Genomic DNA, 14,792 nt, shown 5'->3' with positions numbered 1-14,792 from the left:
AATTAGCGGACGCCATGTTGCATTTGGGGGGCCCCTAATGTGCCTAAACAGTGGAAACCCCCCACAAGTGACATCATTTTGGAAACTAGACCCCTTAGGGAACTTATCTAGATGTGTGGTGAGCACCTTGCACCCCCAGGTGCTTCACAGAAGTTTATAATATTGAGCCATAAAAATAAAATTTTCACATTTTTCCCACAAAAAATGTTTTTCATTCCCTAATTTTGTATTATCATAAGGGTAACAGGATAAATTGCACAATGAAATTTGTTGTGCAATTTCTCCTGAGTACGCAGATACCCCATATGTGGGGGAAAACCACTGCTTTGGTGTACGGCAGGGTTCGGAAGAGAAAGGAGCGCTATGTTGGCTGGGATAGGTTGCAGACACCATGTCACATTTGAAGAGTCGCTGACATGCTGAAACTGCAGGAACCCCCACAAGTGACCCCATTTTGTAAACTACACCTCTCAAGGAATTCATCTAGGGAAGTAGTGAGTATTTTTTAATTTTTAAATTTATACCATTGGGCAGTGAAAAAAGCATAATTATATTTTTACCACAAAAAAATGTTTTACCCTCAGAGTTTACATTTTCACACAGGGCAATGGGTAAAAATGGTGCCGAAATGAGTCACACAATTTCTTCTAAAAGTGGCAATACCCCATATGTGGCTGTATCGTACCGCTCAACCATACGGCGAGATCTGGGGGGGACGGAGTGCTATTTGACATTTGGAGAACAAATTATTGTAGAATAGGCATTTGGATTTGGGAGCACAAAATTTTCTGAATTTCTTTTGGGGGGGCAAGGGCCATTTCGCTTTTCCAGAGCCTTTCTGCTACCAGTAACTTGGAAGTCCCTTATATTTTTAACAGATGACGGACCTGAGTGGGGACTAGCTTTTTTTGAGGACTGAGTTGAAGCTTTTATTGGGAACATTTTACGTAACATCCGGCGCTCTAGGCTGAGCACTTACATCGGGGTTTCCATCTAAATTTCCAAGTGATGTAATTCAGATGAAACCCACTGTAATGAGGCAGCAGAGTTGCTCTGGACTCCGTCTGGCCTCTGTTTAGCGGTGTCCTTTTTTTCAGAAGTGCACAAAACTGTGGCCAACCGCACTTTTATGCACGCCTAAAACAAATGACACCGTGGGATCACAGGCCAGACGGCATTCACAGTGGCCTATATCTGCCTCATTACAGGGAATCTTCCGTCATGGGTTCCGTCTGAATCACGTATTTCAGAGATTTACACGGAAACTCTGGCGTAAGTGCTCAGCGCAGAGCGCAGGATAAATGTGAGCAGAGCCTTACTGCGATCTTTGGGAGACATAATAAACAAATCAGTAGCAGGTGAAGAATTGGTTTTATTTTTTTTTTTACGCCGTTCCTCGTGTGATATAACTGATTAGATTACTTTATTCTTCGGGTCGGTGCGATTACAGAGATACCAGATTTATATCGGGTTTTTATGACTGACAGCTGTCACACACTAAGAGACGCTTTTTTTTTTGCAAAATCTAGTTTTTGCATCACCATATTTTGAGAGCTATAATTTTTCCATATTTCGGCCGACAGAGTCATGTGACGGCTTGTTTTTTGCAGGACGAGTTGACATTTTTATTGGTACCATTTTTGGGTACGTGACATTTTTTGATCGCTTTCTATTCCGTTTTTTGGGAGGTAAAATTAACAAAAACCAACAATTCAGGAATTGTTTTTTGAGGGTTTTTTTGTATGCCGTTCTGCATGTGGTGAAAGTGATCAGGCAGCGTTATTCTTCGGGTCGGTACGTTTACAGCGATATTACATTTACTGTATATTTTTTTTATGTTTTGGCGCTTTTACACAATAAAACAATTTTATAGATAAGCTGATAAGCCGCCATACCGCTCTTTTTTTTGCGGAACAAGATGACGTTTTCAACGGTACCATTTTTATTTCCATTTTGCTTTTTGATCGCATTTTTTTCCACTTTTTGTTTGGCGATATGAGGAAAAAGCATAGTTTTTTCCTCCATTTTTTATTTATTTTTATTACGGTGTGCACAGAAGGAGTTAATTAGTGTGACAGTTTTATAGCTCGGGTTGTTTCGGACGCGGCGATACCAAATATGTATACTTTTTTTATTTTTGCATAAATATACGGATTTATCGGTTTAATATTTTATTTATTTTAATTTATTTTGTATTTTTTTTTAACAGTTTCAAAACATTTTTTTTAAACTTTTTTTTACAGTTTTACTTAGTCCCTGTATGGGACATTAATTTTTATTTTTCTGATCGCTGATCTCATGTAATGTAATAGACATATATTACATTACATGAGATCTTCACACAGTCAGTGTGTCCTGCCAGGCTTCAGCTGCAGGCTGACACTGGCAGGACACCATATATGGTAGAGCTGGAGGCTGTCATGTGACCTCCAGCTGCCATAGCAACCCAAGGTCCTGAAAGGTATCAGGGGTCTTCGGAGAGGTAAGTATACCACCCCCTCTCCTCCTGCTGTCTTCTATATGCCGCGATCACGATAGATCGTGGCATATAGAAGGCAGCAAAGGGTTAACATCACTGGGACCTGATCCAATCAGGTCCCGATGATGTTCCCTGTCAGAGCTAACGCTCTGCACCGCTCTCGCAGCGCTTGCAGGACCCTGGGGGTCCTGAGCGCTGCGAGACCACCCACCGTTTTTAAACGTCCGCGCTGCACAGAGCCCAGGCAGCGCGGACGTTTATGTACAGTGGGCTGTCGGGAAGTGGTTAACATAGTTGCATGCTTTACAGGGTGTATGTCCACATTATATTATATATATATATATATATATATATATATATTCTTTATTTTTATATAGCGCCAACATATTCCGCAGAGCTTTACATACATTATCATCGCTGTCCCCATTGGGGCTCACAATCTAAATAAAAAAAAAAACCTAACCAAGGATAACCAAGTCACATAGCGTTTGATATTTGTTTCTTGAAAATAACTAGTTGAAAGTTTTCCGCCAAGTGTAGAAGCCTTTTTGGATACAAAAATCAAACAAAATATGCAAAAGAATTTACAAAGTCTGGAGGATGGATCTCAGACATCAAAAAAACTAAGTTTGAAAGAGATATCAAAGACTACGAGTCAAATTCAATTTACACATGGAAGTGAAACAAACCAAGAGCTACTGTTCTGAAATACAGGTCACACAATAAATTCAAAGGAAATAGAGGAGAGCGGAGGTCAGCTTCACAAATCCAAATGTGTCCATGGGTTCCTCTAATTATAATTCTCTGAGGACTTATCTGATGGATTAATTAAAGACAGATGGAACAAAAATAAATTCTCAAGTATTCCCCAAAATCCAGCACAAAACAACTGAGACAGGCGGGCAGAAAGCACAAACGTGCCGGGACATGCGCGTTCCACGCCGGAGTGCATCACGGTCTCCTATCTGCGATTGTGCATGTCCAGAAGCATGCGTTCCACACCGGAGCGCATAATGGTTTTGGATTGCATTACACCAACATAAGATTTTTCTATCTCTGAGATCAGCGTCATGGGAGACTAAAAACAAGTATTGCACATCCTCCCATCATGCAATAGGCAAGTAGATCTACTTTATCACTTCATAAGATATGGGATGATGGCCCACAGTATATTCCTAAATGGTCAAATTTGACATCTATTGCACAATTAGAGATACACAAGGATCACCACACTTGTTAATTAATAAATAGTATATGTGGAATAATTGCTAAGTAATAATTCTGATATAGAAGCTCAGATATCTCGATGAAGTACAATAATATGTGAATCCCATTCACAGGGAACTGAGTAGCAATGGGTAGAGTATACAATCTAAAAATATAATCCAGGATGGGTCTGTATTCACACAAAACAGGCATAAGAAATTTGCTCATTGAGTCCCTTAGGGGCTTGTGAATCCAGTCTAACAACCCACTTACTTTCTTTTTTGAGGATACATCTATTGTGATCACCTCCTCTCACATTGGGTTTAACCATCTCAATGATACAAAAGGAGATGTCTCCAGTTTGATCTCAATGTACACTGTTCATATGTCTCGCTAATGGGGTGTCCCAACCATGGCGTATACTGCCCAAATGCCCCCCCACAATCCTCCCAGACTCCCTCTTGATCTTGCCTACATAATCTAGGGGCAGGTGTGATCATATATACTAGTCCTGAGGATTTACAGTTGGAATAATCCCACTAGAAAAAGATTTTAAGCATGGAGGAACTCAAGAAAGATTTACATGGTCTCATCCAATTAAATGGACAATGTTCTGCAAATCTAAAGAAATCGTAGATTCCTCTATCTAGCCAAGTCCCCTTGGGTGCAGGTTTTTTATAGAAATTGTCAGGGTTCCACAGTGACGACACCGGGGAGATCACACAATATCTCACCGCTGCCGTTACTCTGTCTGGATTTCGTCAGGGAGTGGCGAGCACACGATCCCGACTACCCACTACGTAGGTATCGGCAAGCGACCAGTGAGCGTATGGCATCACACCTCCAGATTCCAACGCATGGAATGTGTGTCTACGCCCCCGTACGGTCACTGTCAGCTTCACGATAGCCCAATTAACCCTGGGATTTTCCGTTTTTGCATTTTCGCTTTTAGCTTCCCTTGTTCCCAGAGCCATAGCGTTTTTATTTTTAATATGGTCATGTGAGGGCTTATTTTTTGCGGGATGAGTTGTACTTTTGAACGACATTACTGGTTTTACCATATCGTGTACGGGAAAACAGGAAAAAAATCCAAATGCAATGAAATTGCAAAAAAAGTGCAATACCACAGATGTTTTTTTTTTTTTTTTTACCACGTTCACTGAATGCTAAAACTGACCTGCCCTTCTTATTCTCCAGGTCATTACAAGTTCGTAGACACCAAACATGTATAGGTTCTTTTTTTTTTAAGTGGTGAAAAAAAATCCAAAGTTTGCTAAAAAAAAAAAAAAGGCACCATTTTCCAAGACTTGTAGTGTCTCCATTTTTCGGGATCTGGTGCCGGGTGAGGGTTTATTTTTTGCGCACCGAGCTGACGTTTTTATTAGTACCATTTTGGAGTAGCTCTGATGTTTTCATCGCCCGTTATTGCATTTTATTGCAATGTTGCGGCGACCAAAAAAAGTAATTCTGGCGTTTAGAATTTTTTTCTCGTTACGCCGTTTACCGTTCGGATCAATTCTTTTTTTATATTGATAGATCGGGCGATTCTGAACACGGCAATACCAAATATGTGTATGTGGGTTGTTTTTTTTTATTATTTTATTTTGATTGGGGCGAAAGGGAGGTGATTTAAACTTTTATGTTTTTTTAATATTTTTAAAAACTTTTTTTTTAAACTTTTTGCTTGCGTCTATAGTCTCCATAGGAGACTAGAAGCAGCAACTGTCCGATCGCCTTTGCTACATAGAGGTGATGAGCAGATCACCTCTATGTAGCAGAAATGCTCCTGTGCTATGAGCGCCGACCACTAGGTGGCTCTCATAGTGATAATTACATGACAACCACTGGGGTCACCGATGGGCTTTAAGAATCAGCTGACATGTGCTCGGTTGAATGCAGGCTCACAGCCGGAGCCCTAACTGGACCGGGGGTGATGGCCTGGGGCGTTCTAATACGCCTCAGGCTTTCAAGGGGTTAATATAAATTGTTGCCACCGCCGTCCAGATTTGAAATATAATACAGGCCTGGGCGGACGCCTGCGTTCTGATAGCGTATGACTTCGGGGGAGGGAACAATTACAGCAAAAAAGAAAAAGAATTATTACATTTTATATTTAATCCAAAAGGGAGGCAGTATTATGAAAAATATACAAGATTTTACAAAAGTGGACAATACAATACATAAGTAGTTACACAAAATAAACAGGATTAAAGAAGACTTACTATAATGATCGCTGAGACAATTCAATATAGGTGAAGGGGAGACACTAAGCTTGATTTGACTGTTATCGAGCAAGATCCGTTGCTATAATAAATATATACTCCCGCAATGAATACTACTCCAACCTCAGCAGATTCTTTTATGCTGAAGTGAAAGACCGGCCCACACACCCCCTGGGATGACATTACGGGGGCTGGTCTCCAGCCTTCATATCTTTATTAGATATCTGTTTTTTGAGATAACTTATTGTGGGTTGATCGTAGAGGCCCGAAAGTGATACATTTTTTTCCGTTATGATTTTACCATTCTCAAGAGACCTCACACGCTATAGCTGCAATCTGTTAATTTGGGACTTTTGCGCCACAGCCCCCCAGAGGGACCTACAGAGACAGGAAAATATCCATATCGTTCCCAAGCTGACCCTGTCACTAAAAATATGGGTCCCTTCATTTTGAGAATTATGAAACTTTAGTTATTTCGAAGATTCTGCAGTCTTTGTTAAACCCCTTTTGAGCCTAAACGAGTCATTTCCTCTTTCCTTCCATCTCTGCCCCTATGCTGGAAGGTGTCAATCTATCCCAGGTCTGTGCTAAGAGGAGATGCATTTGTATGTTAAGTAGAATAGGCTACTGAACTTCTTGTACTGTTTTTTGCATACCAACAGCTGGAGTTTCAGCTCTCCTCTGGTGACAAATGGTGGATAAGGGAGGGATGAAGAGGGGTTTCAGGGACAGAGAGAAATTGTTAATACTTTCTCAATATTTCCCTGACAGTAACTATGCACTAAATGGTCCCTAATTGTCTGACCGTTTCTGAAAGTTATTGTGGGAGTAGATCCCACAGGACCCTCAGGTCCGGATCAGCCACAAGTATATCCCAGTGTTTTCTGAGGATATGAAAGATACAGTCACTCTGATTGTCGTAAGTTTTTCTTACTCGTGTTGTCCAATCTTTTTCTTGGTCTCTAGGTTAGGGATGGAGGAGTGTCTGTCTCTCCCATTTTTCTGCAAACGATGATGTGGAATCCAAAATGTACCATGAGTACCCTTTTTCCCTGAATCTGATGTTCAGGTCTATAGCCTGTATATTAAAATCTGTGACATTAGAGCAGTACCCAACCGTAAAAACTGGCCCTTGGGTATTCTTCTTTTTATGAGGATGGGGTGGTGGCTATCCCACTTCAATAGTTTATTAGTGCTTGAAGGTTTATGATAGATGAGTGTTCCTAGGGTCCCATTGCAATCCTTCTTGATTAGTACATCCAGGAAAGGCAGCTGGTAATAATTAAACTCTGATATAAATCTCAGGCCCACTCTATGGATATTGAGCTCTCTGACAAATTCAAAAGATTGCTCACTCGTCTCTGACCAGATGATAAAAATGTAGTCAATATATCTATATCATACCCCAATATATGGATGCCACCACTTATGATCATCCCTGAATATTGTAGTTTCCTCCTACCAGCTCAGGAATACTTTAGCATGTGAGGGTGCACAGTGGCTCCCCATCGCAGTACCCCTGAGATGGTGGAAGTACTTCCTGTCAAAAAGAAAGAAGTTATGAGTAATAGCGAATTTTAGAAGATCCTCCATGAAGTCATTATGTCTGCTACACTCTATTGATCTCGATTTCAAGAAATGTCTTACTCCTCTGATACCATCCTCATGCGGTATATTACTGTACAAAGCCTCGATATCTAGTAAGGCCTGCTCCCCTACATGCATGTATACATGCTCGAGGGTCTACATGTAGGGGAGCAGGCAAAGGGAAAACCAACTCCAGAGGGATTATTCCAACTACAGGACCTCAGGCGCTACTGGGGGAACATTATACTGTGTTGGGGCTTCATACATCCTGCATAAGGGGCATAATGGGGGCATTACACTGTGTGGGGGCATCATACATCCTGCATAAGGAGCATAATTGGGGCATTACACTGTGTGGGGGCATCATACATCCTGCATAAGGGGCATAATGGGGGCATTACACTGTGTGGTGGGCATCATACATCCTGCATAAGGGGCATAATGGGAGCATTACACTGTGTGGGGGCATCATACATACTGCATAAGGGGCATAATGGGGCATTACACTGTGGGGGGCATCATACATCCTGCATAAGGGGCATAATGGGGTCATTACACTGTGTGGGGGCATCATACATCCTGCATAAGGGGCATAATGGGGGCATTACACTATGTGGGGGCATCATACATCCTGCATAAGGGGCATAATGGGGGCATTACACTGTGTGGGGCATCATACATCCTGCATAAGGGGCATAATGGGGGCATTACACTGTGTGGGGGGCATCATACATCCTGCATAAGGGGCATAATGGGGGCATTACACTGTGTGGGGGCATCATACATCCTGCATAAGGGGCATAATGGGGGCATTACACTGTGTGGGGGCATCATACATCCTGCATAAGGGGCATAATGGGAGCATTACGCTGTGGGGGGCATCATACATCCTGCATAAGGGGCATAATGGGGGCATTACACTGTGTGGGGGCATCATACATCCTGCATAAGGGGCATAATGGGGGCATTACACTGTGTGGGGGGCATCATACATCCTGTATAAGGGGCACAATGGGGGCATTACACTGTGGGGGGTATCATACATCCTGCATAAGGGGCATAATGGGGGCATTACACTGTGGGGCCAGTAAAGGGGTCCTGTACTATGAGAACAATACGTTTCCTCCCTTCCTGTCTCCATAGTTGGGTCGTATGTATCTATTACAGGAAACAGAACAAAAACCTTATGATTCTTATAAAGGGGCAACACAAGACCCCAAAAGAGTCTCCGTGCTGAAGGGGTTAATGCCCCCTGCGCCCAGTAATGGGGTCTCCACATACCTCCACCTGCAGAGCCGCCACCACATATATGGCTGCTCTGTGCGCACAGGAGCTGTGATGAGGTCACAGGAGGGGAGGAGTCAGGGGTCACATGATCAGGGGCCTCAGTGGATGCAGGACTCTGCTGTGCTGGTTGTCATGGTGCTGGATGAGCTGAAGTTTATGTGTGGGGTCAGGAGGGGTTTACAGTGTGGATGTAGCAGAGCCGCGTGTGTACGAGGTGTACGGAGCAGAGCCGCGTGTGTACGAGGCGTACGGAGTAGAGCTGCACGTGTACGAGGTGTACGGAGCGGAGCCGCGTGTGTACGAGGCGTACGGAGCAGAGCCGCGTGTGTACGAGGTGTACGGAGCGGAGCCGCGTGTGTACGAGGTGTACGGAGCAGAGCCGCGTGTGTACGAGGTGTACGGAGCAGAGCCGCGCGTGTACGAGGTGTACGGAGCGGAGCCGCGTGTGTACGAGGTGTACGGAGCAGAGCCGCGTGTGTACGAGGTGTACGGAGCAGAGCCGCGTGTGTACGAGGTGTACGGAGCGGAGCCGCGTATGTACGAGGTGTACGGAGCGGAGCCGCGCGTGTACGAGGTGTACGGAGCAGAGCCGCGTGTCTACAAGGTGTACGGAGTGGAGCCGTGTGTACGGAGCGGAGCCGCGTGTGTACGAGGTGTACGGAGCGGAGCCGCGTATGTACGAGGTGTACGGAGCGGAGCCGCGCGTGTACGAGGTGTACGGAGCAGAGCCACGTGTGTACAAGGTGTACGGAGTGGAGCCGTGTGTACGGAGCGGAGCCGCGTGTGTACGAGGTGTACGGAGCGGAGCCGTGTGTGTACGAGGTGTACGGAGCGGAGCCGTGTGTGTACGAGGTGTACGGAGCGGAGCCGCGCGTGTACGAGGTGTACGGAGCGGAGCCGTGTGTGTATGAGGTGTACGGAGCGGAGCCGCGTGTGTACGAGGTGTACGGAGCGGAGATGAGGGGCTTATTACAATTTGATTTGCACCATGACAGGTGATAGTGGGAATCGGCGTCTTTAACGTCTGAGGTTTTATTCGATAATCTCGTTCTCCTATTTGGATTCTCCAATGCACCAACAGGATTTCACAACTCTCTGAATGATATTTCTCTGATTACTTTGGGAGATTTCTTGTGATTTATCTTGATGATATAGAATTTTCTCTCCTGATTTGGATTCTCACCAGGAACATATCCGTGTAATATTTCAAAGATTGAGGGAGAATTCTTTCTTTGTTTGATGAAATTGAGAAATGTTTTTTTTCTGTTCAGGAAGTTTCATTCCCGGGTCATTTTATCGTCTGATGGTTTACGATGCATCCTGGAAAGGTGAAAGCCATAATAGATTGGTTCCAACCTAGTGACCTGAACGCATTGTAAGGTTTTATAGGATTCACCAACTATTATAGGAAATTCATTAGGGGTTTTTCTCAGATTGCTGGACCTCTTACTGACCTCACATGTAAGGGGGCGGATCTCAAGGTTTGGCCACCGGATGCTTTGAGGGCTTTTGAAAAATTGAAGGAGTGTTTTATGTCTGATCCTGTTCTAATCCAACCCCATCTCCAAGAACCATTCATTGTGGAGGTGGATGCTTCATGGGTCGGGGTAGAGGCCATTTTCTCTCAGGGTTCCAAAGCTCTGACCAATTTGCAGCCATGTACATTACTCTCAAGAAAATTTTCGTCTGCTGAAATAAATTATGCTGTTAAGAATTATGAGTAACTCGTTGTTAAATCAGCCTTTAACCCCTTTACCACTGAAGATAGTTTGCACATTAATGATCAGGCCAATTTTTACAATTCTGACCACTGTCACTTTATGAGGTAATACCTCTGGAACGCTTCAACTTATCCCACTGATTCTAAGATTGTTTTTTTCGTGATATATTGTACTCCATGATAGTGGTAAACTTTATTTGATATGGCTGGTGTTTAATAAATAACATTTCCCACATGTCTACTTTACATCAGCACAAATTTGGAACCAAAATTTTTATTTATTAGGAAGTTATAAGGGTTAAAAGTTAACTAGTGATTTCTAATTTTTCCAACAAAATTTACAAAACTATTTTTTTATGGACCACATCACATTTGAAGTGACTTTGAGGGGCCTTTATGACAGAAAATACCCAAAAGTGACACCATTCTAAAAACTGCACCTCTCATGGTGGTGAAAACCACATCGCAAGGGTAACAGGAAAAAAATTGAACACAAAATTGTTGTGCAATTTCTCCTGAGCATGCCGATACCCCATATGTGGAGGAAACCACTGTTTGGGCGTACGGCAGGGTTCAGAAGGGAAGGAGCGCCATTTGACTTTTTGAATGTAAAATTTGCTTGAATAATTAGCGGACGTCATGTCTCGTTTGGGAACTCCTGATGTGCCTAAACAGTGGAAACCCCTCACAAGTGATGCCATTTTGGAAACTAGATCCCTCACGGAATAGGGGGGGCAGCATCGTGTTGTGCGGTTGTTTTCCTGCAGGAGGGACTGGTGCACTTCACAAAATAAATGGCATCATGAGAAAAGAAGATTATGTGGCAATACTGAAGCAACATCTCAAGACATCAGCCAGGATGTCAAGAGTTAAAGCTTGGGCAGAAATGGGTCTTCCAAATTGACAATGACTCGAAGCATACTGCCAAAATGGTAACAAAGTGGCTTAAAGATAACAAAGTCAATGTTTTGGAGTGGCCATCACAAAGCCCTGATCTCAATCCTATTGAAAATTTATGGGCAAAGCTGAAAAGGCCGGTGCGAGCAAGGTGACCTACAAACCTGGATCAGTTACATAAGTTTTGTCAGGAGGAATGGGCCAGAATTCCGACCAACTATTGTGAGAAGCTTGTGGAAGGATATCCCAAATGTTTGACCCAAGTCATTCAATTTAAGGGCAATGGTACCAAATACTAATGAAATGTACTGTATGTAAACTTTTGACTGCAGTAAGTAATAAAAATGCCTTAAAACATTCTCTCTCTCTCATTATTCTGGCATTTGGCAAATATTAAAAATTATGGTAATCCTAATTGACCTAAAACGGGAAAGGTTTATTCTGATTTCATGTCAGATATTGAGAAAAACATGCATATGTGTCTTTTTATATAGTGTATGTAAACTTCTGGTTTCAACAAACTGTGTGTATGATATACATATATATATATATATATATATATATATATATTTAATATAGATAATTATATATTTTGTAATATTTTTATAACTTTTTTTTTTTACTTAGTCCCACTATGGATGGGACTTCCACTTTCTGCAGTCTGATCACAGTTATAATGTATAGCTGTTATGTACTGCAACTTAGAACTAAGGAATAGGAGGGAATAGCATTCCCTGCACTGAGACTCAGCTTTACCTTACACTGGAGTGGGTGCCCTATTCCTTATGAATAGCCCCACCGAAACTCCTGCACTGAACTTAAACGAAGACCTGTAGGAAAGGGAAAGGGGTCCCTAAAAGATCTAAGGACTGGGAGCAAAAGCAGGAGACCTCCTAACAGAAAAGTTAGTTGCAGAAACAAAAATTAAAGGAAACAAAACTGGTGGAACAAGAAGTCCCAGGATAACAATAGTCCAAAGCAAGAAGAACTAAACCAGGCTACTTAGCCAGAGCACGAGCGTTACAACACTGATGTCCAGCAGGGAATGGGTGCCAGGTGCTGGGTAATAAAGAGTGCAGAGATCACGTGACCAAGAAACCCAGCACCAGAGGAAAAGACTAGAAGCCAGCAAACCAAAACAAGATGGCAGATAGTAAAACAACATAAATTGTAACAATAGCAGTGCAGGATCACTGCTATACAACAGACACAAGTTATTTTGAACATGCACTGCGCATGATCAAAGTAACTTGCTGGGGCCTGGTGACCCAGATGTCGTCATGACTAGTGTTGAGCGAATTTGTTCGGCATTTCAAATTCGGGTTCGTGTTTGGGGTTCTAGCTTGATTGCGCAAAAAAAAATCGGCTCCGCCCACGAACATCCCTGATTTGCAATGCTGTCACGCAGATGTTTCTGCGTGACAGAGTTGCAAATCAAGGATGTTCGTGGGAGGAGACGATTTTTTGGCGCGAACTCCGAACCCGAATTTGAAATGTCGAACAAATTCGCTCAATGCTAGTCATGACAACATCGGGTCACCATGGCAATGATCGGGACCCTGCACTGACAGCACAGGATCTGTGATACAAGAATAGAGGGGCATCTGTCCCCCTGCTCACTTGCTAAATGCTGCAGCAATTGCAGCATTTAGGGGGTTAAAGTGCGGGGAGCGGTGCGGTCAACACTCCTGACACTGCGTGGCGGGTGTCAGCGGCAGCCTCTGTGTGGACACGATCACACAGTCGTAATAGTACGTACCTGGTCCATAGGGCACAGGGACGTACCATTACTGACAATGTCAGAATGGGGTTAAGGAATGTAGACATTTTCTGGAGGGGGCAGTTCATCAAGTCACTTACCATAAGAATTTAGTGTGTATTGAACCACCTAAATGGCTAACTCCTAGATAGGCCTGAGGGTCCTTATTTTTCTCTAGATTTAATTTCTCTATCACGTTCAGGCCGGGGTTCAAGAATATGAAGGCTGACGCGCTATTACAGAGTTTAACTTCAGTTTCTGTTCCAGAACCTCCATTCTCCCTAAGGCCATTGTGGTTTCTTTGGTATCCTCAGAGTTGAAAGCTGAGATCCGTAAAAAGGTAAATTGTTGGCTCTTTCCGCCACTCCTAGGTTCAAATTATTAGTAGTTGTGTACCTAAGATTGCGTTTGTTGCAGGAGTTTCATGATTCCACCTTGAGTGGTCATCCTGGGGTCAAAGATTTGTGGAAACTAATTACTAGGCTTTTTTAGCGGCCGCCTATGAATAACGATACTAAAGATTTTGTATCCTCTTGTGAAGTTTGTGCACGAGATAAAGCCTGTGATAATCTCCCAGCCGGAGTATTTGCTCCATTGCCAATTGCAGAAAATTAGTGGACTCATCTGTCCATGGATTTCATCACGGATTTGCCTCTGTCTGGTAGTAAGACTATTATTTGGGTGGTTGTTGACAATTTAGTAAGCAGGCTCATTTTGTTCCTTTGTCAGGGTTACCTAATGCTGAGACACATTGTTTATTTGTCATTGAGATTGCATGGAATTCCTCTTAACATTTTGTCTGCTAAGGGAGTAAAATTTGTCTCCAAATTCTGGAGAGCTTTTTGTAAAAAACTGGGGATTAACTTGACATTTTCCTGTGCCTACCACCCTGAAACCAAAGGTCAGAAAGTAAAAGCCAGTCAATCTTTAGAACACATTTTAAGGTGTCTTTTTGCGGCTCAGAAGGAGGACTGGTCTTCATTCTTACTTCCTGCTGAGTTCACCTTTAACATTCGGATCAATCAGTCCACTGGACTCTTGCCGTTTTTTTTTTTAAATTATGGTTTTCATCCTCATTTTGGTGAATTTTCTCACATAGGTCCTAAATATCCTGGTGTGGAGGTCGCCATACAGAAACATGGGGATGTTTCAAACTTACATAGGATGAAAATAGACCTAGGTCCATCAGGTTCAACCTTTCTCCTTCAATTCTACATTTGTTGTCACTAAATTATCTATAACACACAATGTTATGTGTACTGAGGAAATCATCCAGCCCTTTTTTAAAAGTTGTTATAGTGTCTGCCATTACTACAGTTTGTGGTAGGGCAATCCACAGTCTGACTGACTAAAGAACCCTTTCCTGTTTGCTGGAATGGCCATTCTTCCACCTTTATTGAGTGCCCCCTAGTGCTTAGTATGGTCTTTAGAAGGAATAAATCAACTAGAAATATTTGCCTTTGTGCTCTCCATAGACTCCCGAGCATCCCCTAGGAATAAAAGTAAATTATCTGTATACAATGCCACTTTCTCTTCCTTGGTCCCATATTTAAATCCATTTATCTCAGACGTTTTATTAATTACTGCCGCAAAAGGTTCAATTGCTATTGCAAATAATAAGGTAGACAGGGGGAA

The 14,792-nt window shown here is 42.8% G+C and overlaps 2 protein-coding genes across 2 annotated transcripts in view; both read left to right on the top strand.

Annotated features, from left to right (window-relative positions):
• LOC141207923 (oocyte zinc finger protein XlCOF7.1-like) overlaps positions 1-14,792 on the top strand; it is a 456,010-nt gene that overhangs the window by 112,069 nt on the left and 329,149 nt on the right. The gene's annotated exons all lie outside the window — the stretch shown is intronic.
• Positions 1-14,792, top strand: part of LOC141207902 (uncharacterized) — a 999,716-nt gene that overhangs the window by 921,268 nt on the left and 63,656 nt on the right. Inside the window, exons 11-12 of the mRNA XM_073664463.1 lie at positions 10,053-10,109; positions 13,425-13,497. Coding sequence (XP_073520564.1) covers positions 10,053-10,109; positions 13,425-13,497 — 130 coding nt within the window. The remainder of the gene's footprint in view (positions 1-10,052; positions 10,110-13,424; positions 13,498-14,792) is intronic.

Source organism: Phyllobates terribilis, unplaced genomic scaffold, assembly GCF_046119375.1.
Source record: "Phyllobates terribilis strain yellow unplaced genomic scaffold, ASM4611937v1 Scaffold_167__1_contigs__length_4167997, whole genome shotgun sequence".
In the NCBI taxonomy this organism is placed as follows: Eukaryota; Metazoa; Chordata; class Amphibia; order Anura; family Dendrobatidae; genus Phyllobates; species Phyllobates terribilis.
This window is presented reverse-complemented; position numbering and strand designations above follow the sequence as displayed.